At 42.4% G+C, this 22,193-nt stretch overlaps 1 protein-coding gene across 1 annotated transcript in view; it reads left to right on the plus strand.

Annotated features, from left to right (window-relative positions):
- Positions 1 to 3,650: 3,650 nt before the first annotated feature.
- The window catches only part of CDK6 (cyclin dependent kinase 6), a 224,284-nt gene continuing 205,741 nt past the window's right edge, over positions 3,651 to 22,193 (plus strand). Inside the window, exons 1-2 of the mRNA XM_082846786.1 lie at positions 3,651 to 3,721; positions 3,834 to 4,441. Of these exons, the coding sequence (XP_082702912.1) occupies positions 4,209 to 4,441 (233 nt within the window). The 5' untranslated portion in view covers positions 3,651 to 3,721; positions 3,834 to 4,208. The remainder of the gene's footprint in view (positions 3,722 to 3,833; positions 4,442 to 22,193) is intronic.

Genomic DNA, 22,193 nt, shown 5'->3' on the forward strand with positions numbered 1-22,193 from the left:
TGCTAATCTCTTAATAATTGTGAACCGGCCAGCTCCTTCAAGTAGATCGTTAACCACAAGAGTGCCTGACAATTTCCAAGTCACATCCTCTGTCCAAAAGGAAAAGATAGGGCTTTGTGAGGCCGAAAGGAAGCGAAGGAAAACAAAACAAATGTAGCTCATGCTGAAAGTGAAAAGTGCTTGGACAGATTAGTATTTTCTTTTCTGCAAGGCGTCCTGCCAATTTTTTTTTTTTTAATAGAGAAGAGTTATTTTTTTGGTCTGATTTTTCAGTTTCTTGGAAAGTGTTGGTATTTACCATCCCCACCGGCCCCTCATAATTATTGTTGGTTGTTTTGTGTTTTTCCCATCCGTCTACATCACAGACTGCTGATACGCCCAGCCCGCCTCACTCTGTCAAAACCCCAACTCTGGGCGACCCTGGGTTTGGTAACTCCGCCGACTCCCGACGACACATCCCACTCTTCCTCTCACGCCTCTTATTTTAGTCGCAAGATCCTTCACTCCAGTTGCAGTGAAAGCCGGAAATTTTCATTGAACTCCCCCCTCTTTCTCGCCCCCCACTCGGAGCAGAGAGCTAGGGAGCGGGGAGGCTCAGAGCACAGCCGGGTCTCGGCCGCCTCCCCTCTCTCCGGAAGGCTTTAATTTGCACACTCGCTTGCCACTGAGAGCCGAGCCCCCAACCCCACCGCCGGGAGGGTCTCCGGCAGAGTCGGCCTCCGGGGCCCCCAACCCCGCCCCCGTCGCCTCCCCGGCTCGGGCCCCGAGCGCCGGCCGGAGCCCCGCAGCCCCGTCCGCCCCCAGCGAGCGGCGCGGGCGGTGCCCTCCGCCGCCCCTCCTCCCTCCGCCGCAGTGCCCACCCCTTCGCCGAAGAGAGTGCTGGTAACTCCTTCCTCCAAGCCGGGTTACCTGCTCCACGCCGCCGTGGACACGTGTGAAGGTCGGACTGATACCCGCAGCCCCTTCGCGAGGCCCGACGCGGCCGGGCCCCTCAGGTAAGGAGCTGTGCGCTCGGGTGGGTGGGCTGCGGGGTGGGGGGGAGGGTCCCCGGGGGAGATTTGGAGGCTTGGCCGGTGTCGGAGGCGAGGGTGGGTAGGGGGGACGGGGACCGGGTTCGGGGGGCGGTAGGTTCTCGGAATAGGCTTTGGTTAACCCCTTACGAGCCGAGGCGCGGTAGTTATGGGGGCTAGTTTTGGGGAGCTAAAGGAGTTTCTCCTAATCCGGCCAGAGGACGCCAGATTAGGACGCCACACGAGGGACGACCCCCAACACCGAGATCCTGTGCCAGCTCACACATACCCTTGCGCACAAACGCACCCACAAACACTTTTTATCCAGCTTCTTCAAACGGAACTCAAACTCCACTCGGAAACTCACATAATAATCCACATTTAGGGTTTAAAATGCACTGCTGTTGGGGGCTCCATGGGGGAGAATGTGTTTCGGTGCCTTATGTTTATGTCTCCCGAAAGCTCGTTGAGGTACGGTGTGGGCTCCACCTTACCCACCAAGAGATAAATGTTAACGCAGACTTCTTGCTGGCAACCCCTGCGGGCGTGTTATGCACACTTAGAGGAGTGCACGCAGGCGGCCAGTGCCCAGGCTGGAAGCCCCGCAAGGATGCACGCTTGCTTTAGTTTCCCAGTTTACGTTTCTAATTTAAAATATCGAAGTTAAAACGCACGCCCCGGGGTGAGCACCTTCGGGCCCAGCACCGCGCCCGTCAGTGTGCACGTGGGCGCATCTACTTGTGCGCACACGCGGGAGTCGTGGTCCCCGGTGCGGCCTCTTGTCGCTGCGCTGGTGGCGACCCTTGCGGTGCTTGGCAGGCTTCGGGAGAGGCACATGAAGGATTTCATTGAGTGTGAAGACAGAGAGCAGAGACAGAAAGCAGAAGGAGGCGGCTGCAGCCTTTGTAGTCGCGGAGGAATGCGGAAATGTTGAAGCACTATGTCAAACTTTTTTGAAATGGGGTCAAGACACATTCAGCCAGCGTGGGAAAGCAACAACAACAACAAAAAAAAAAGTGGAGGAGAGGGGGGGAAAAGGCACTGCTGCTCCCGTTTCTCTCCGCCGGAGCCTACAGTCCCGGGAGCGAGGGGGGAGAGCCGGCGGGCGGTGCGGGGCCAGGCGGGGGCAGCGGGCGCAGTTCCCTGCGGGGGTGGGACGTCCCCGACGCTTCCTTCGCTGCCGAGCGGCGGTCAGGACTGGGGAGCGGAGGGGAGGGGGGGCCGCGGGAGGGGGCGGGCTGCGCAGCCTGCGACGGCTCCTCAGCTACCTGTGTGGCCCTCGGCCTGCCTCAGACCGCGGTGCTGGCTCTAGGGGCGCCTTCCTCGGCTCCCCCAGGATTCGCCTTCACCTTTTAAGGAGAGTTTTGAATAGAGTGAGTGTGAGGGTCTCTGCCCTCGCTGCGGGCCCCTCCGCCCGCAGGCCGTGGGGGTCGCGCATTTTGTTTCTATAATGCCTGGCAGAAGGCGACCGCGCCAGCGGTTGCCGGGCAGGTAATTCCGAGGTGCCCCGAGAATTTCGGACACGCGGCTGTAGTGGCGAATGTCCGGCCGAGGCCAAAGCGGCGGTGGGGAGGAGGTTCCCTGGGTCCTGGATTGCAGCCGAATGGGAAGGGATAGTGCGTCGTCCCCTACCCACCCCGCTTTGTTGTGTGGGGGGCTCCTAGGGGGGCCACTGGCTGCTCTTCGGACCCGGCCTTAAGCCGAAAGGGGAATGGAGCAGCCACCTCTGCTGCCTACTTTGGGGACGACCCTGGGAGTGGGGAAGGGTTCGCGAGTCCAGGCCTCAAGGGCGCAACCCCTTCTCACTTTCCCCTGGAGGCTCAGCATTTACTCCCCCCTCCCACCCCTTTTAAGGGGAGGCTGAGTTTTGCTCAGGTTCAATCGGTTGAAAATTTCTAGGCGAGTCACGGTTATGCTGCCTTCCTTCTGAAGTTGTTCTCCAAGGAGACGACAAGCTGAAGTGCGGTGAACACCTCTTTCTCCCACTCTTAGGGTCCCGTGGGCGACTTCCCACCCCACCCCCAGGGCCCTGTCGCTCACCCACCCCCGAGGAGCGGGAGCTCCAGCCCTCCCCGACCTGATGGGTCTCCACCAGGGAGGTCCTCTAGGTCGGAGGAAGAATTCCGCTTCCAATCCAGATTCCTTTACCCTAAAAAGACCATTTGTGTGTGCAAGTCGTTTTAAAATGTGTCCTCGTAGAAAAACTGAAAGTGGAAAGAAAGGAAGCAATTTCCGAGCAGATGTCTGACCACCCCTTCTCGCACACTCCCAGCTTCGGGTTACAGGGTCCTGGGAGCCCCCACCCACATTCTGCGGCCGCACACCAGTGGACCCGCGGTCTCTCCACACCAGGTTGTGCACGACCCCGAAACGCCCCACGGCATCCCAGGAGCCCCTCTCCCTGCACCTCCAGGCCTGGGCAGGCGGGGAGGGTAGCAGCACAGCACAATGATATAAGGATAAATATTAAGCCGTGACATTGACGTGCCCGGCGCCTCCCCTCCCCCGCGCTCCCGGCACACTCTGGGCTGCTTGGCACGCCCCCTCTCGTTCCACTGCGTCTCGCGCCCCGCGCTCATCCCCGAGGGGCCCCTGCAAACTCTCCGCGCGAAGACGGCTCCAGCTCTGCAAGGAAAGAAAAGTAACTTCGCTTTTCTCGGAGGAACCAGGAAGGATTAAGCGGCCTGGGAGAGGGCAGGAGCTCGCAGAGGGTAGCGAAGGGGGCTTCGTAAAGGAGGAGGAGGGGTGTCTACAGGAACCCCGAGGAAGGCGCCTGGGATGTCTGATTACACTTTCTTCTTGTCCTCCCGTCTCCTCTTTTAGGTGGAAGGACTGTGGAGTGAGACGCGCTCGGGCAAAGACTATGTAATCGCCTTGGTGCCTGTACAGAGGACTGAGCTTCGGGGAGGGAAGAGGAGGGATCGGCTTGCTCCTCGGCGACTCGGCAGGCGGAGTTTCGCAGCGGCGGCACCAGGGTTGTGCCCGCCCGCGGGGAGGTCGCTCCATCCAGCCCCGGCGGCCGCGAGAGTCCGAGCGCCGGACTGCGGTAGTCGGCGGGGGTGAGAGAGAGCGAGATCGAGCTCTAGGGCGCGAGGGAGCGGGCCGGGGGTCCGGGAGGAGGCGAGCAGCGGCCACGAGCGAGCCGAGCGCGCCCCCCGCCCGCCCCAGCGGCGCCGTGCCGGGCGGCGTCCGGGCGGCATGGAGAAGGACGGCCTGAGCCGTGCCGACCAGCAGTACGAATGCGTGGCGGAGATCGGGGAGGGCGCCTATGGGAAGGTGTTCAAGGCCCGGGACCTGAAGAACGGAGGCCGTTTCGTGGCGCTGAAGCGCGTGCGAGTGCAGACCGGCGAGGAGGGCATGCCGCTCTCTACCATCCGCGAGGTGGCGGTGCTGAGGCACCTGGAGACCTTCGAGCACCCCAACGTGGTCAGGTGAGCGGTGGAGCGGCGCCCGCGCCGTCTGGGGCCGCGCGCCGTGGGAGGGCCGGGACTGGGATCCTGGGGCCCACGAAGATTGAGGGGCAGGGGGGGCGGCTAGGGAGGCCCGGCGCGACCCGTTGACCTTACCGAGTGAGAGTAAGTTTTGTCGACAGAGCCACGAGCCAGAGCCGGTGACCTTGCCAGACAGCGAACAGAAAGACAAGTCATAAAATGTGACCTGCGCAGGCCTCCTTGCCGCTGTGCAAGTTCTAAGTGTTTTCTCCCTGCCCACCCTGAAAGGGATCCAGAAAGATGGGCGTCTTTTAGGGACAGAACAGGCCAACCTGAGACGCGCCCCTCCAGCCCCAGCATGGTTTCCATGGCCATTGGGGGAATTTTTGAGAGACTGAGTGAGAGGTCTGAGGATATGGTGATGATTAGTAGAAAGAAAGCTTTATTGTCGGGGCCTAGTAGAAATAAGGTTTAAAAGTGCAGAAACTTTTAAGAATAGTTTTGCCAGTCACACCTTCAGTTTCTTTTTATTAACGTTGCATAATAATAAGGATTTCTGATGGTCTGAGGACTTCAGTGTTGATGCCCAGTTTGTGTCATTTAAAAAATTTCTTCCCAAAATGTTACCTGTTTGCATTACTTTATGTCTCTGGGCCAGCATAGTCCTTAGACTCCTTCTCCAAAGGGTCAGATGTGAGTCCAGGTTGTGGAATCTTTATATTCTAAAGGTTCTGCCCTTGCTTTTCCTGGGTGGGTTGTGCTGGTGGGTGAGGAGGCACCAGTACTTATAGCCTCTCTTGTGTGGTAACCAGTATTAAACCAAAATGTGTGTCGCTTAAGATATATGATGTTTTCTTAGTGATCCTGGAATTTCCCCATTGTGTGTTTGACATTGTGTGGTGTGTCATCCTTTTCTTTTTAAAACAGAGGTGCATAGTTTTAAGCTGAAAAGGAATGCCCAGAAACTTCTACAAATCAGGGTGTGATTTCACCTTTCTCAACTCCTAAGATAGTATGTTCCAAAAAGGAGGTCTTGAGGTCTTCTTCCTGTCTTCTCATCCGTCTAGGGGTTCTATTCAACAAATATGTGTCTACTACTGTATGTGTGCTGTGGATAAAATTATGTAAATAAGCACAGCTAAATATTTTTGTAAAAAAGTCAAACAGTTTAACATTAGTCATCAAAGTGGAGAGACCCAAGGCTGACCTTTGAAATACCAAGCCCTCTATAGTTTCAGGGAGCCCAAGTGTCTACAGAATCTTCCTGGGAGGTTTCAGTTTGTCTCCTCTTATCCCAGGTTGGATGATTTGTGTTGTGCTTTGTTCCTAACACAGTCAGACTCAGGCTAGAAGGCAGCAAAGAATCATAAATACCTAAATAAAGTAGTAAATGGCTATAATGACAGGACCCTAATATACCTCTATTTTAGCCAGTAAAGAAGAGAGGGACAAAAGATAATGAGACTGAGGGAATCAGTGTTTTAGGAAGATGGGATTATAAATAAAAGCAATAGATAACCTTTTGTGTGTATGTTTTCTTTGTTGAAAAACAACAAAAACCCTTTTGGGGAGTCTTTTGTGATATTGGAGAGAAAAGTTAAGGGTACATTTTGTCCCCTGTAACTTAGTTATCTTCCTAGTGGAATCACCTAGACACTTCCCAAAGGGTGAATTCCACCACTAGAATTGTAGGTCCAAAGTTCTTGTTTTATTTTGTCTGTTACCTTTGGATAGTGTCCAGTTAAGGATGATTATCATGTATATAAATAAAATCATGTTCTTCCAATTGTAGCAGTGTTACAGAGGCACCCCGGTGTAACATCCTTTAAAAAACACAATTTATTCTTGTGACAAAGAAAGGTTGTTTTTGTCATTGTGCTGGTAGATTTTGGCTAATCCATCTTATTCTCTTGATATATTCTCTTGAGGTTGGCATGTCTTTGCAGATTTCTAACTAACCCATGTCTTGGATTCTATACTGAGAAATTTTAGGAGACTACACTTACAAGTTGAAGACAAAGGCATCATTTTCTAAAACTATGTCACATGTTAAGTGGTGATGATGACATCTACCTCTTAAGAATTGTGAGGAGAAACTGAGATAGTGTATATGAAAACACTTTGTAAATTTAAGAATGCTTCAAATGTCCACGTATTATTTGTGTTCAGGCAGGTTAGCGTGGCCCTTGCCATGGAGAAAGTTCTCAGTAAGGCCTCAGTTCACCTGACCTTTCCTGTAGAACAAGTCATACTCAAGCCCAGACATTACAGGCTCTGGAACCAAGAAGCTGCTTGAATATAATGAGACTGTAGTTTGTCAGAAAAGACCATCAGTCAAATGCCATGAAATTCAGTGACACTTCAGAAAATTATTGATGATGTCATCCTCACGAGCTGCAGATCTCCATTCCGTTTTGTTTCCTTCCTGTTTCTTCTCTTCCACTTCTGCCTTGGGGCAATTACTGGCCCCCATGACTTACTTAGCTAGACTAGGAATTCAGATTTTAGAGGATGCTGATATTTGTTCAGGCAGGATCAGGAAGTCAAGCACAGGTGACAACAAATTCTTTCCTTCCAAGGGAGAGTTGTCAAAGTTGGGCCCCCAAACCTGTGATTTATTGTTGTCCCACAGGATCCGTTTTACAGTCCTATGGCTGGTTCTTTAAAGGTTTCTTAAAAGGGCAGACGCCTTAATAAGTGCCTTCAAGTCCCAAGTAATTGATCATGATCATAGGCACATCCCACAGATAGTTAAGCTTCTAAGCTTGAAGGAGCATAATAAACATATTCATTTTTCAAAAGTTTAAGATTTAATTTCGATGGATTTGCCCGAAAAACTGTCTTGTTATTGCTGGCACTGGTACTGCCTGCATGCACAGGGATGATAACTTGAAATTCTTGCTTACCTGTGCTTGATATATCCCAGGCCCAGGCTCGATCAGCCAGTCAGTGTCTGGGATGTAGACTTACTTGTATTTTGCAGTTGGTAATCCCAAATCCTGGAGACTTTGCCAGAATCACACTTCAGTATCAGCTTACATTAGAGCTTCTGCACTCCACAAACGAATCCTATTTTACATTCTGAACTAAATATATGTAGTAGATAAAATAATCTGTTTTATCAGCAATCTATTCATTCATCAAATATTTACTGAGGGCCCAGTATTTGCCAGACACTGCTGGAAGCTGGGGATACATCAGTGAACAAGTCAAAAAAGTCTGTACATTTACAGAACTTAACCTTGTAATGGGATGAGCAGTTCTTTTATCTTTTTAAAAATTCAGTTCTCTTTATTTCCATTGGCTTGTTTTGCTATTTTTAAGCTAACCATTTTTTTCAGAGCAACTAATATTTGTGGTAATTTGGTTACCCTGAATTTGCTGATTGAATAGTTAGATAACTAAAACACTAATCAGAATCAAATGCTTTTGGGGGATTAAATTTCACTTTAGGCACATACAAAGAGATCTGTATAAGAAGATGTTGACATGTAATTAATAGATACGAACATTTGAACTCCACTTACTCAACAAGGATTTAGGAAGGGACCTAATGTTTAAAAAACGTGGGGTTAGGTGCTGGGAAAGATACTTGGGTAAATCATACCTGGCTACTCCTCCCAAGTAATTCCCCTGTTTTTGAAGAAGTAAGATGATCATCATAACCCCGATACATGATAGTATCATGTCACTACAAAGTCCTGGTAAGTGCTATCAGTGTTGTCTCCAGGGATTAAATTTGTTAGTGTAGCAGTAAAGGTAATTCAAATTCAAGTACTGGTTCATGAAACTAAAACTCATGGTATTTCAGTGAGTAAACTTGTGTCTAAATGTGTTAAATTATGATTATTAGCATATTTAATCACTGCTTAAAAACGCCAGAAAAATGCGTGCAGCTCAATGATTATTAGGTCATAACCTCAGGTGGGTTAGTTCATGGGAATCCTTCTGAATAAAAGTGTTGTTTTGTAGGTGAATAATATGTTTATTAGGGCTTGTCTCAGTGAAGGCAGGAAAAGCAGGAGTTTAAATTGCCTTTTTAAATGTCAGTATGTGAAAAGTATGTTTGGTCTTTCATTCTCTAACAGTTCCTGAGAAGGTCCCAATTTATTGAGCTTATTTAGTAAATACACATTTTCACAATGATGTTCTGCCCATTCCTTGTTCCTGCAGAACTTGGTAGTGCTGAATTGTTGCCATTGATCGCACTGTATCCTTTTTTTTTTTTTTTGCTGTACGCGGGCCTCTCACTGTTGTGGCCTCTCCCCTCCGGGCGCGCAGGCTCAGCGGCCATGGCTCATGGGCCCAGCCGCTCCGCGGCATGTGGGATCTTCCCAGACTGGGGCACGAACCCGTATCCCCTGCATCGGCAGGCGGACTCTCAACCACTGCGCCACCAGGGAAGCCCTGCACTGTATCCTTTTTACACAACTATTATCACCATGGAATTACTAGAAGTTCTCTATCAAAGAGAAAATGGCTTCTAAAAGGGAAACTTGTATAAATGTGACTATCTTTTGGTGTATTTTCTTATGTTTAAGACAAGGGTAAATGGATATCTATGAAAATAGACTCCTTGTTAAAAGTAAATTACCCTTAAAAAATATGCCTCACTATTGATGATTTTCTAGGAATGTTTTTTAAGAACAAAACATCCAGTACTCACCCTGTGTCGTTGGAAACTCATGAATATTAGGGTTGAAAGATACTTTGGAAGTCTTTCAACCCTTTTATATTATAGATAAAGAACCTAAAGGCCAGAGATCAGGCAGCTTGTCTGTCATGCCATTTTAAAGTCATTGACTTTCTCTAAAATCTGAGTAGCAATTTTAAAATAATTCTTTTTGTTTGGTGGAAGAAGTTAACTCAAGTGAGTACATTTCTAGTTCGGAAAATATGAGCTATATGTAGACAAAGGTGATAGTTTGCCAGGAATAAATGACATATCAACTCAGGAAATTCCTGAATTCTGCAGTATGCCTTACTGAAGTAAATCTGTAAAAAGTGTGATAATTATCCATTAAATTCTGCTTTTAAGGAAGTTGGGTAATAACTATGATTATTTAAATAGCTGGTGTTAAATAATAATATGGGTAAATAATGTAGTTACATAATTAAGTAATAATATTGAATTCATTTTAGACAGAATAGTTAAAAACATCTAAATGCTTGGTACTCGTCATATGAATGAGCTATTACATAATGCAGCTCTGGCATCTAATACCCATTTAGTGAAATAAATACCATAATACTTGAAAATTAGGTAGCATAACAACCTCTAGACACCTAAGCAAATATGTTTTACCCATGCTTCTTGAAGAACTAGTAACACGATTTCTATTTCTTAAGAAGTTCAGATAAGCTTCTCAGTCTTCTTAGGAAAGAAATTAATTGTGAGCTTCCTGCTGTGGTAGAACATAGCAGGGATGAAATCTGGGTGCAGGAGGAGTGGCAGTAGAAGAAGGTAGTATTGGTAATGTTGGGCTATGTTCAAGGGCCAGGAGGTAGCACTGAAAATGGACACAGGTGGTTGGTAACAAGCCTGCCTACATAAAGGTTACCATTTGAGTGGTGTTCTGTAGATGCTAAGTCTGCTGGGACAGGCAGGTGAGCAGTCAGAGGGAGGAGTTTTATAAGAGCCACTGGGCAGTTTTGAATATCACCAATGTGCTACCATACTTGTTTTCGTTTTACCAGCTGCACATGTAACTGCTCTCCACTGAGGTGAAATAAAGGCATCTTAAGGCATGTGGCAGGAATCTGTGTGAGTGTGCAGTAGTAGCCTGGAAGTCCATTTGGGATGGAATCATTATTAAACACTTAGTAGTTTACCTAAATTTGGACAGTAACTGACTTTGTCATTTAAGTAGCCATTTTAATTATTGATTCCTGTTTACCCTTCCTAAAGGATTTTAGTTCAGTAGAGTTAGAATCACGGTATAAGAATTTTTTCATTGAAGAGGGTCTTAGGTTTAACCTAAACCAACCCCCCTTTGGCCTGTGTAGGAATTGTTTTGTAAATGCATAAAAGAATTGTATTTTTAGTCAGCTATTTTATTCCTTAGTTATATGCATTGTAGATACAAACTGAGGATAACTAAGGTTCAAATGCAGGTTTATATCCAGTGTTAACAGGACAGGATGACTAATGGTCACTGTATATTAGAAAACATTCCCTTGGGATAGAAAAGTATTTTCTGTTTAATGATTTTATGTTTGCTGACTTGAAGACAAGGATTGTATGTATCTTTTATATTCCTAAATAGCAGTGTCCGTACTGTTAGTTGCCCAATATGTTTCCTGAATGAATGATGTAGAATAAATTAAATTATAGACCCCTTAGATGGGAACTTCTCATCCTTTTAGAGTTGCATATAGCATGAGTAGGTATCTCCGCCTAACACTGGGAGATTATTGGTATTAACTGTACAGTATCTGTATACCAAGGCTATATAATAAGAGCATTCAAATACTTATTGATATTTTAAATTTTCCCTCTGACTGTCCATTTTTTCATCTTTAGTACTAGCTTCAACTTTGATAGGATTTCCTTGTGTTCTTCGTGTGCATTTGCTGCATGTATCCTACAGTCAGACTGACTAATCCATTTCCCCTAAATGTATATGCTCCTTGCCATCACCTCTTCGACTTTAGTTGGGGCTGATCTCAGAATGTGTACACAGTGTTCCTCCCTGTACCACTCTTTCCACCTGTTGAAGCATCTGTCAGAACCAAGCTCTAAGGCCACCTTTTTGTGTGTGTGGTGTACTCCTTAATACCTTCATTTGGATAAAATTTCTGCTTCCTTTGAACCCTGACAACTTTGGCCCTCCCTTATGGCACTTAGTATATGTCTGCTCTTTAATATTATTATGTCTGTTATTTAAGATATAATATTAATCTTCCCCGCCCCACCCACCATTTTCCACACCCCAGCTGTGAGCTCCTTGAGGCAGGGAATGTGTTTTGGGTCATGTCTGTTTACATTCTACATCCAGTGGAAATAAATGAACAAGTGAATGAAATAATGGAAAGGACGTCCAGTTACTGAGTAAGGCACCACGTGGTTTATTTCCATCACATGCATGTTAATACTAAGGAGTGTCAAAGAGGGAAAATGGATCTGTATATTGGGTTATGCTTACTTGGTTTCCTGGGAATAATAAATACTGAAAAGAGAAAGTTTCATTTTTGTTTTATTCCAATCTTTATAGTTTATATTAAAGTGAGTTTTAAAATTTAAGTAATTCCCATAGTTAACTGTACAGTCTTGGACTTAATTTACATACTGTAGAGAAGACATTAACATTAGGAAATGTGCACACATCCAGTAAAAGTTGAAAACGGTTTGCACATTTTTTAATGTAATAATGTAGGGTATTCTGGATACACTTTAATCAATTGCTTGAATTCTTCTACTTTTTTCCCCCACTAATTTGGCTTTCTGTACTGGAAAAACCCTTGTTTTCTTGTTCCTTGCTGTATCGCAAGCACTTAGCATGGTGGCCAGCATCTTGTAGCCCAGAATAAATATCTGTGAGTGAAGGAATGAGTATGTGCCATCTAGGAATTCAGAATTGATTTTTTTTTAGTCAGAATTGGGTAATAATGTCTGAAAGCATATGTAAGATCTATAGCTTTCAACAAGTATTTATTGATTATCTGCCGTATTAAGCATTTTGTTAAACTTGATTGACAGTGACTACAGAAAGTACCTACATCTTGAAATGTTTACCCCCAAAATGGTATTAACTCTGAAATTTGTTTCAAAATGGGGTAGAGCTGAAACAAGCTGAACATTGTTGAAGCTGTGGAAATTCTTTATACTATTCTCTCCTCATTTGTATATATTTGAAATTTTCCATTGTAATAAGTTTAAAATATGTTCCCAGTCAGGGACTAAGAGAATAATTGATTCTATTCTGACTCCTCTGTCTATTAGCTGAGTGACCTGGAGTTTCCCACAATAAAATAGAAATTATTACAACTCTTTTGACCTGAGAGTTACTATGATCAAATGGAATTATGTCTATGAAGGTCAAATATTACACAAATATAAGGTATTAACAAAACAAATTCTGCCCTTGAGTAGTTTATAATTTTGTGGAGGAAACTGACATGTACACAGATATCTGTATTGCTGATTGGTAGTGCTTTCATCCCCCCCCAACACACACACAATGTGAAAGTATGAATGGAACTAAGTATTTCTGAAAAGTATTGGATTTATAGTAATTATAGTAAAGTACAATCTTTAATCTATGTATTGGTAATTTGTGTCGCATTTACCCAACACTGTATCCTATTCACTAATGGATTTATTGTGGGCAGGTCTGAGGACATAGCACTCCTGAGAACACATTGTCAAAATTGTTGGGAGTTTGATGATTTCTTTTTTATTTCACTATTCAAATTAACTCAAAGAGGAGTTGAATTCTTTGTTCGTTCTCTCTCCCTCTCTTTTTTAATTTCAAAATCTCAAACAGAATTATTCCTTTCGAGGTTACGCATTGGAATTGCTGCTTGTTTGTTTTCTGAGGCTCTTATGGCATGACTGCCTTATGACATTTCAAATTTCGTTTCATATGTTCTGTGTTTAAGTCATTGAGACCTGTCCACAGAAAGGAAGCAGTTCTCTTTCAGGGGCAGTAATCTCTAGTGAAATATATTTTTAAATTTTGTTTCCTGTGATTGCTAAGTAATCTCAAAATTTTCTGTGTTAGGTATTCCTAATGATTAGTATAAAACATTTATTTTTCCTAAAATGTTTTCTTTTTAGAAGGTATAAAAGTGTAAAGTTGGGAACGTTAACACTTAACCCTGTTCAGCAGCAGAACAAGAAAAACAAAAGACGTCTTTGCATTTAAAATTTTAGGTTGTTGTCTCTGACCAATACATTTTAAAACTTTCTGGTGGAAATCAAGAAACTATCTGAGTAGTTTCAAGCTGAGAGTTTTAGATGATGTCATCTACGTTCCAACTGTGTAGAATCACCTAAAGAAGTTATTAAATAGCCTTGGGTAAAAATGGGATGTTTTCTTGTTGAGCCATAAGAAAGCAAGAGATAGATTTAGAGATTGGGCTAGAATGGACTGTTGTTGCTGATCATGAATGAAGTGTATTTAAATTATGGAAGTCCCCTTAAAGAACTAGGACACCATCCCTTCTTTGAAATAACACACTTCTTACATATTAAGACACAAAAAAGAGTTGCGACATCCTTTTAGTTATTACAAATTATTTGAAGCCCGTGAAGTTTAATCAGTGGTAATTTAGCTAACCAAGAGTTCATTAGACTAGAACTTAGGGTTAATGATGCCAGTTGGGTCCTCAACTAAACCAGTTAGTTTTGCAAAGAGAAAAAGATGGACTCAGAGGGATGGGATTGGTTTCCAGGAGAACTATACAAAAGCATGGTTGATTCGGTGGTACCAATTCCTGATCCTAGAAAAACAGGATTTTTGAGATGAGTCAAGAGTCGCATCTTTGTTTATGAAAAACGATATAGTTTTTTTTTTCCCACTTTAGTTGATGAAATAAAATTGAGAGGTGAAACCATCATTAGGCCAGTAGAGAATGGTCAAGAGATGTATCTTATGAACTGAAAGGACCACATGCTCATTAAAAGGAGGGAAGAATGTGGCAGAAGATGAGCTAAGTTGGGGTAGAGGTGAGAGATAGTGTATGGTGAAGATGTAAAACAGTGACAGAACCTGGCATTGCTTACGTAAATCTGAATTTTCTTAGACTTCAAAATTTGAAACCTAGTGGTCTGAAAGTAGATGAAAATTCTGGCACGTTTGGAAAGACCACAGCCAGTGCTTGTTGAATAAGTAAACTCAGACTATCATTCTTTTAATTCCATAATGATAAAAATGTCATAGTTGTCTGATTGCTTTTTCTTGGGAGCCTTATTTTAGCCATCTTTACATTGTCCATTGTGCCTCGCACTCAAATATGTTGAAGTAATGCATGAATTAATACAGAATGTAAGTTACCCATTAGAACATAAGCTCCATGAGAGCAGGAAGTTTTGTCCATTTTGTTCAGTGCTTTTATCCTCAATATCTAGAACAGTGCCTGGCACATAAATATCTGTTGAGTGACTTACTGAATAATTAAACTGGGAGCAAAGATTACTCTTTTACACAAGTTTTATGAGAGTAAAAGTGTATATTAACACCAAAATTTAGCACATATGTTATTTTTCTATTCACTCATTAGTATTGCATTTAGAACTCTAGGATTATATAGTCTCTAATAATTATAGTAATAAATTGGATTATGACTTAGCGATTAGGAGTTATTTAATAATTTAATGATTAGCAAGTAGACTGGACACTAAGATATATCCTCTCTGAACTAATTCTTCTGATGTTTTCATTCAATTATGAACATAATTTTATATAAACAGTATTAACTGGCATTTTATATGGTTGTATCATTTGTGGCAGAATTGACTTAGATGTTTTGGTGGGAATTTTAAGACATAGTTTCAGATTCTCTGGGTTGTGAAATTTTATAAGAAGGATTGACATACATTCTCTTAAAGCGTTTGACATAAGTTGTAAAGTCGTCGTATAAGCGTCTGTAGCTGTCCTCACAAGTGGCTAGTCCCATCATGAACCTTGTCCCAGTATCCTATTTGGTGCTGCCATTCCAGGCACCTTTCTTTTCTGCTTAGATCAGTTGATTATCATCATCTAAGGGGTCTGACATTACTTAGTTATGACTACTACTACTACTAATAATAATGGAAAGAAAAGGAGAAAAAAGCGAAAGAGGAAGGAAAAAAGGGAAGAATGGAATGGAATAGAATAGGAAAAGATAGAATAGGGTAAAAATCTGTGGTGGTCCCAGTCGATTGTCAGGTATGTTGCAAGGAGTTGTTACTAAAGTAGAAGACCAAGGGAGTCGTTTGTCGTTTTTTATTTAAAGTAATTACATTTTCTGTTAAAGAAATTGTTCTGATAAATATTGCTGTGTAGTAAATTACCCCAGAATTTAGGGGCGTAAAACAACCATTTTCTTATGTTCAAGGATTCAGTGGCTGGGGAACAGAGCACAGTGAGAATGGTTTATCTTTCTGATGTCTGAGGCTTCAGCTGGAGTTGACACAGCAGCTGGGGGTTTGATTCATCTTGAGATGATGTCTTCATTCTCAAGTCTGGTGTTCATGCAAGCTGGTTGATGTAGGCTAGGACCTGAGCTGGGGCTGTGGATCAAAGCAACTACACCTTGCCTCTCCATGTGTCCTGGGCTTCCTCTCAGCATCAAGGCTGCAGAGTAATTGGACTTACATGAAGACTCATGGCTCCAAAAGCCACTCAGTGTCCTTAGGAACAGGCAGTGTTACTTTTGCCATGTTCTGCTGGTTAAAAGTGAGTTCAGAGCCCCACAGATTCAAGGGGTTGGGACATACACCATCTCTTATTAGAAAATGTTGAAGAATTTGTGCCCTCCCTTTTTTTGGTAATCATGACATTTGCGCTTGGTGATTAGTGTAGAAGAGTATGTGATAAAAAAGCAAGGCTCCTGTCCCACCTATCCCTATTCCCAGTACTCAGATACAACTTCTTTTAACTCTGTTTTTGGTGCTTCTGATAGTTCCTTTGCCCGTAAATCTAGATAATATGCTATGCTCTATTTCTTTTTCTTCTTCTTTTTTTTTTTTTTTTTTTTGCAGTACACGGGGCTCTCACTGTTGTGGCCTCTCCCGCTGCGGAGCACAGGCTCCGGATGCACAGGCTCAGCGGCCATGGCTCACGGGCCCAGCTGCTCCATGGCATGTGGGATCTTCCCGGACCAGGGCACGAAGCCGTGTCCTCTGCATCGGCAGGGGGACTCTCAACTACTGCACCACCAGGGAAGCCCGCTATGCTCTATTTCTTGATATCTAAATTTCAGATAATAACTATTGACTTCCTACTCCGAAAGATGAAGATTTAGCTCATCAGTACTACTCCCTGTTTATCTCCCTAATGTTTTGTTATATAGGGATATTTTTATTTTTTATAATGATTTAAAATAATATCCTTAAACATCATTCTTTTGTTCTTTCTCTTTTGATAGTATCTCTTGATCCAGCATTTAGTAAGAGAAGAATTTTTTATTTCCCTAACCTTTCCTCTACCTTTGTAACTCCCTTTAACATCACAACTTCTGTCAGCTACTTTGCTAGAGTTGTTAAACATTTGCATTCTGTTTTGCAACCACAAGTGTAGGTTCAATGTTATAACCCTATGAGGCTGAAGGAGTCCTTCTTTCTTAAATAAAGACATCTGGATTCTCTTTTCTTATTCTGCATCACTTTTTAAAAATTACACCCTATTTTAGTGTACTGCTTTTTCAAACCATGACTTTTTTGTGTTGCTTTGTTTTTCCTGGAGTTTATAGTTGCCTTTCTGTTTTACTTGTACTGCTTGCCTTTATCACAGCCTAAACGTTTTCTTTTCAAATACTTCATCATACCGTCTGTTTCTGTTGAATTGCCCCATTTCCTGAAGTTTCTCTGAAGTTTTGGTTTACTTTGGGTTTGTTATTTACAGGCTTGATGAACAGTTGTCTTCCTGGGACTTTTTTTCACTACTCCTTTGACTTTGAGCCACTCATTCCTGCATCCTGTCTCTTCCTCTAGTGATTCACACCCTTCTTTTGCTAGTGTACATTTGTGAGTAACTTCCTAAGAAATTGTTTATGGGAGGTAGACTTTCTGAATCCTCACCTATTTGGAAACATCTTTGTGGAACCTCTCATTAGATTATTACTTGACTGTTTTTAGAAATCTAGGATGAAAAATTTTGCCACAGAACATTGCTCTCTCTGTATTCAGTGTTGCCAATGAGAAATCGTCTACCAATATGATTTTCTAATTAGTTTTTAGTGAATTTTTTTGTCTGGAAGCTGCTAGGCTGTGTTCTTCAGAAATATGTGACTAGGCGTGGTGCTTTTTTAAGTTCAACTTGCTGGGCATTCCTTGGGATCTTTCTATGTGCGTATTTATTTTATTTTTAAAATACTTCTTTCTCTATTTGTCCTGTTATTTCTTTCTGAGTTTCTCCTGTTAGTCAGATGCTATCTTTCAGTTGGGACCTCTAAGTCTCTTAAAGGTCAGTCTTACAGATTGACCTCTGTGTCTCTTACCTTCTTTTCCTCTATTTTCTAATTATTCTATTTTTTTGGGTTTTGCTTTGCTCTATTCTAAAGAAATCTTCTATATTATTTTCGAAACATCCATTGACTTTACATTATTTGCGGTTATATTTTTAACCTCACACCATCTTTTTTGTTGTTGTTCTCTGCTTGTTTTTTTTTTTTTTAAGCATCCATTTTATGGGTGTAATATGTTCTTGAATTGCTCTAAATTTTGAAAAAAATTCTCCGTATTACCTCTGTTTTAGTCAGCATTTTGTTTCTAACTTTTTTGTTTTTCCTGTTGCTGGATTCCTTAAATGCCTGGTAATGTTTGGATATTCTTTTGTTTTTTTTAAAAATGAAGTTTATTGAGATATAATTTACATCAGTAAAAGACATCCATTTTAAAAAAAAATTTATTTCTTTTTGGCTGCGTTGGGTCTTCATTGCTGCGTGCGGGCTTTCTCTAGTTGCGGTGAGCGGGGCTACTCTTTGTTGCGGTGCACCGGCTGCTCATTGTGGTGGCTTTTCTTTGTTGCGGAGCACAGGTTCTAGGTGCACGGGCTTCAGTAGTTGCAGCACGTGGGCTCAGTAGTTGTGGCTCATGGGCTCTAGAGCACAGGCTCAGTCGTTGTGGCGCACGGGCTTAGTTGCTCCACGGCATGTGGGGTCTTCCTGGATCAGGGCTCGAACCCGTGTCCCCTGCATTGACAGGCAGATTCTTAACCACTGCGCCACCAAGGAAGTCCCAGAAGACATCCATCTTAAGAGTTTGTTTTTTTATGAGGTCTGACAAATTTATGCTCTCATATAAACCACCATCACAATCAAGATCTAAAACATTTCCATTACCCCAAAAGTTCCCTTAGGCCCCTTTGCAGTCAGTCTCCTTCTCTACCCGGACCCCTGGCAACCACTAATCTTCTTTTTGTCATTATAGATTTTGTCCTTTCTAGAGTTTCATATACATGGTATCAAAGAGTATTGCGTTCTTTTGTATCTGACTTTCACAGATATTTTTGAGATTCATTCATGTTGACTCTGTCAGTAGTACGTTCTTTCTCATTATATGGATTTGCCATAATTTGTTTATCCATTCACCTGTTGATGGTTATTTGTGTTGCTTCCAGTTTGAGGCTATTATGAGTAACGCTGCTATGAACATTCATGTACAGATCTTTGTGTTGATATGACACATGCTTTCATTTCATTTGGGGAAATATCTAGAAGTGGTTTACTGGCTTGTATGGCAAATGTGTGTTTAATTTTCAAAGAAACTGCCGAACTTTTCCAAACTGGTTGTACCATTTTACATTTCCACCAGCAATATATGAAAGTTCCACTTGATTTTCATCCTACTCAACACTTGGTATTGTCAGTCCTTTTAATTTTAACCATTCTGTATTAGGTGTGAACTGATACCACATTGTGGTTTTAATTTGCATTTACCTAATGACTAGTGTTGTTGAACATTTTTTCATTTGCTTATTGGCCATTCTCTTAACCTTCTTTTGGGAAGTGTCTATGCAAGTATTTTGACCATTTAAAAAACTGGATTATCCTATTGAAATGTAAGAGTTATTAATGTATTCTGGAATAGTCTTTTGTCAGGTGTATGTATTGCAAATATTTTCTCCAGATCTTTGGCTTGCCTTTTCATTTTCTTAATGGTGTCTCTCAAAGGGGAGATTTTAATTTTTCCAAAGTTTATCATTTTTTTCTTTGATGGTTTATGCTTTCTTTGTATCCTACCTTTGCTTACCCCAAAGGCACGTAGATTTTTTCATGTTTTCTTCTAGAATTCTATAGTTTTGGCTTTTATGTCAAGTCTATGATACATTCAAGTTAAATCTGTGTGTGGCTTGAGGTAAGAGTCAAGGTTCATCTTTTTCCTATATGGATATCCATCTGTTCTAGCACCATTTATTAAAAAGACTGTGCCTTCTCCATTTTGAATTACCTTGGCACCGTTGTCACAAATCAATTGACCATATAAATTTCGGTCTATTCATGGGTTCTCTGTTCTGTTCCATTGATTTATATATCTGTATTTTTGCCAATGCCATGATGTTTTACTATAGTCTTACAGTAGGTCTTGAAATCAGGTAGCGTAAGTTTTCCAACTGTTTTCTTCTTCTTTTTGAAAATTGTTTTTGCAATTTTGCCTGCTGAAATTTTGCTAAGAATTTTTACATCTGTGTTTGTGAAGGATATTGTTCTATAATTTTCTTTTTTCATAATGTTTCAGGTTTTGGTTTGGAGGTAATGCTGGCCTCATAAAATGAGTTAATAAGTGTTTCCAGCTTCTCTGAAAGATTTTCTGAAAGATTTCATGTAGCATTAGTATTATTTTCTTTTTACACAATTAATAGAATTTACCAGTGAAGTCATTTTCCTTATGGGAAGGTTATTAACTTCAGATTTTATTTCCTTAAGGGACATGGGCCCATGTAGGTTGAATCACTTTTATAACTTGTGTTTTTCAGGGAATTCATATGTTTCATCTAGGTTTTTAGGTTTATTGGCATAAATTCTTTATCTTTATTTTCTTATCTTTTTAATGTGTAGAATCTGTAGTGGTGTCCCCCTTTCATTTCTTTTTTTTTTTTTTAATTTTTATTTTTGGCTGCATTGGGTCTTCGTTGCTGCGTGTGGGTTTTCTCTAGTTGCAGCGAGCAGGGGCTACCCTTTGTTGTGGAACATGGGCTGTAGGCACGCAGGTTTTCTCTAGTTGAGATGAGCGGGGGCTACTCTTTGTTGCGGTGCGTGGGCTTCTCATTGCGGTGGCTTCTCTTGTAGCGGAGCACGGACCCTAGGCGCACGGGCTTCAGTAGCTGTGGCACATAGGCTCAGTAGCTGTGGCTCACGGGCTCTAGAGTGCAGGCTCAGTAGTTGTGGCACATGGGCTTAGTTGCTCCGCAGCATGTGGGATCTTCCTGGACCAGGGATTGAACCTGTGTCCCCTGCATTGGCAGATGGATTCTTAACCAGTGTGCCACCAGGGAAGTCCCTCCCCTACCTTTCATTTCTGATATTAATAATTTGTATGTTCTCCCTTTTTTTTTGATAATACAGGTAGATTTTTGTCAGTTTTGTTGATGATAAACCAGCTTTAGGTTTCATTAATCTTCTTTATCATTTTTCTAGTGTCTATTCCACTGATAGTTACTTTTAGTTTTATTTCCTTTTCCTACTTACTTTGGGTTTAATTTGTTCTTATTTTTAGCTTCTTAAAATGGTAGCTTAGTTCATTGTTTTTACAATTTTCTTCTCTTCATTTTTCTTTTAATATTTATTTATTTATTTATTTTGGCTGAGCTGGATCTTAGTCATGGCATGCAGGATCTTCATTGCGTCATGTGGGATCTTTTAGTTGCAGTATGCGGGCTTATAGTTGCAGCATGCAAGCTTCTTAGTTGTGGTATGTGGACTTCTTAGTTGCAGCAAGTGGACTCTTAGTTGGGGCATGCATGCAGGATCTAGTTCCCCGACCAGGGATCGAACCTGGGCCCCCTGCATTGGGAGTGCAGAGTCTTACCCACCAGACCACCAGGGAAGTTCGTCTTCTCTTCTAATATAAGCATTTATGTTGTTTTATTTGCTTCCCACAAATGTTGACATATTTTGGTTCCATTTTCATGTGATTCAAAATATTTTAGCCCTATTTTGGTGATTTCTTCTTTGACCTGTGAGTTATTTAGATTTGTGTTTTTAAATTTCCAAAAATATACAGGATTTTTCAAATACCTTTCTGTCTAATTAAATGCTTCTGTGATCGGAGAACAACTCTATATGATTTTACCTTTTTAAAATTTAAGACTTGTTTTGGTCCATATAGTCTATCTTGGCATTTGTTCAATCTGATTCTTTTGAAAATATCTCCCATTTTCCTCTCACTATGTTCATGTTTTCCTGTAAGTCTTTGAGCATATTTATAATAGTTGCTCTAACATCTTTGTCTGCTCTTCCATAATCTGTGTTACTTCTGGGTCTGTTTCTATTGATTGATTTTTCTCCTGGTTATGGGCTACATTTTCCTATATGCATGCATATCTAATACTTTTTCATTGGATTCCAAGCAATGTGAATATTACATTGTTTACTGCTTGATTTTGTTCCATTCTTTTAGAGAATGTTGAACTTTGTTCTGATGGGCAGTACAGTTACTTGCAGTTCAGTTTGATCTTTCCAAGGCTTATTTTTAGTTTTTGTAAAATGAGGAGGGGAACTACTATACCTTAGGCGTTACTTCACAGGTAGTTAAGGCCCACTACTAAGGTGGCATTACCCTTTTGTGGTCTCTCCTCTTTGGTTAGTGGGAACTAGAAAGATTTCTTGCCTTGTGTGGGCTCTAGGAATCATTCAGTTTACACCATCCTGGTAACTGTTCTTCCTCAGAAGCAGTGTTTCACCTGGCTTCACGCAGGTCCACGTGTGCAGGTTGATATTCAGGCAGGAACTCAATAGATCCCAGGTAGATTTCTGAAGCTCTTTTTCTGGGTAGCTTTTTCTTCAGTACTCTGTCTCACAAATTTTAGTCACCTTGGCTTCCTTGTCTTCTCAACTCTGATCTCTGCCTACTCAATTCAGACTATGGACCTCACAGGCTGTTCCTCCT

The sequence above is a fragment of the Leucopleurus acutus genome, assembly GCF_964270905.1.
Source record: "Leucopleurus acutus genome assembly, chromosome: 9".
Taxonomy (NCBI): domain Eukaryota; kingdom Metazoa; phylum Chordata; class Mammalia; order Artiodactyla; family Delphinidae; genus Leucopleurus; species Leucopleurus acutus.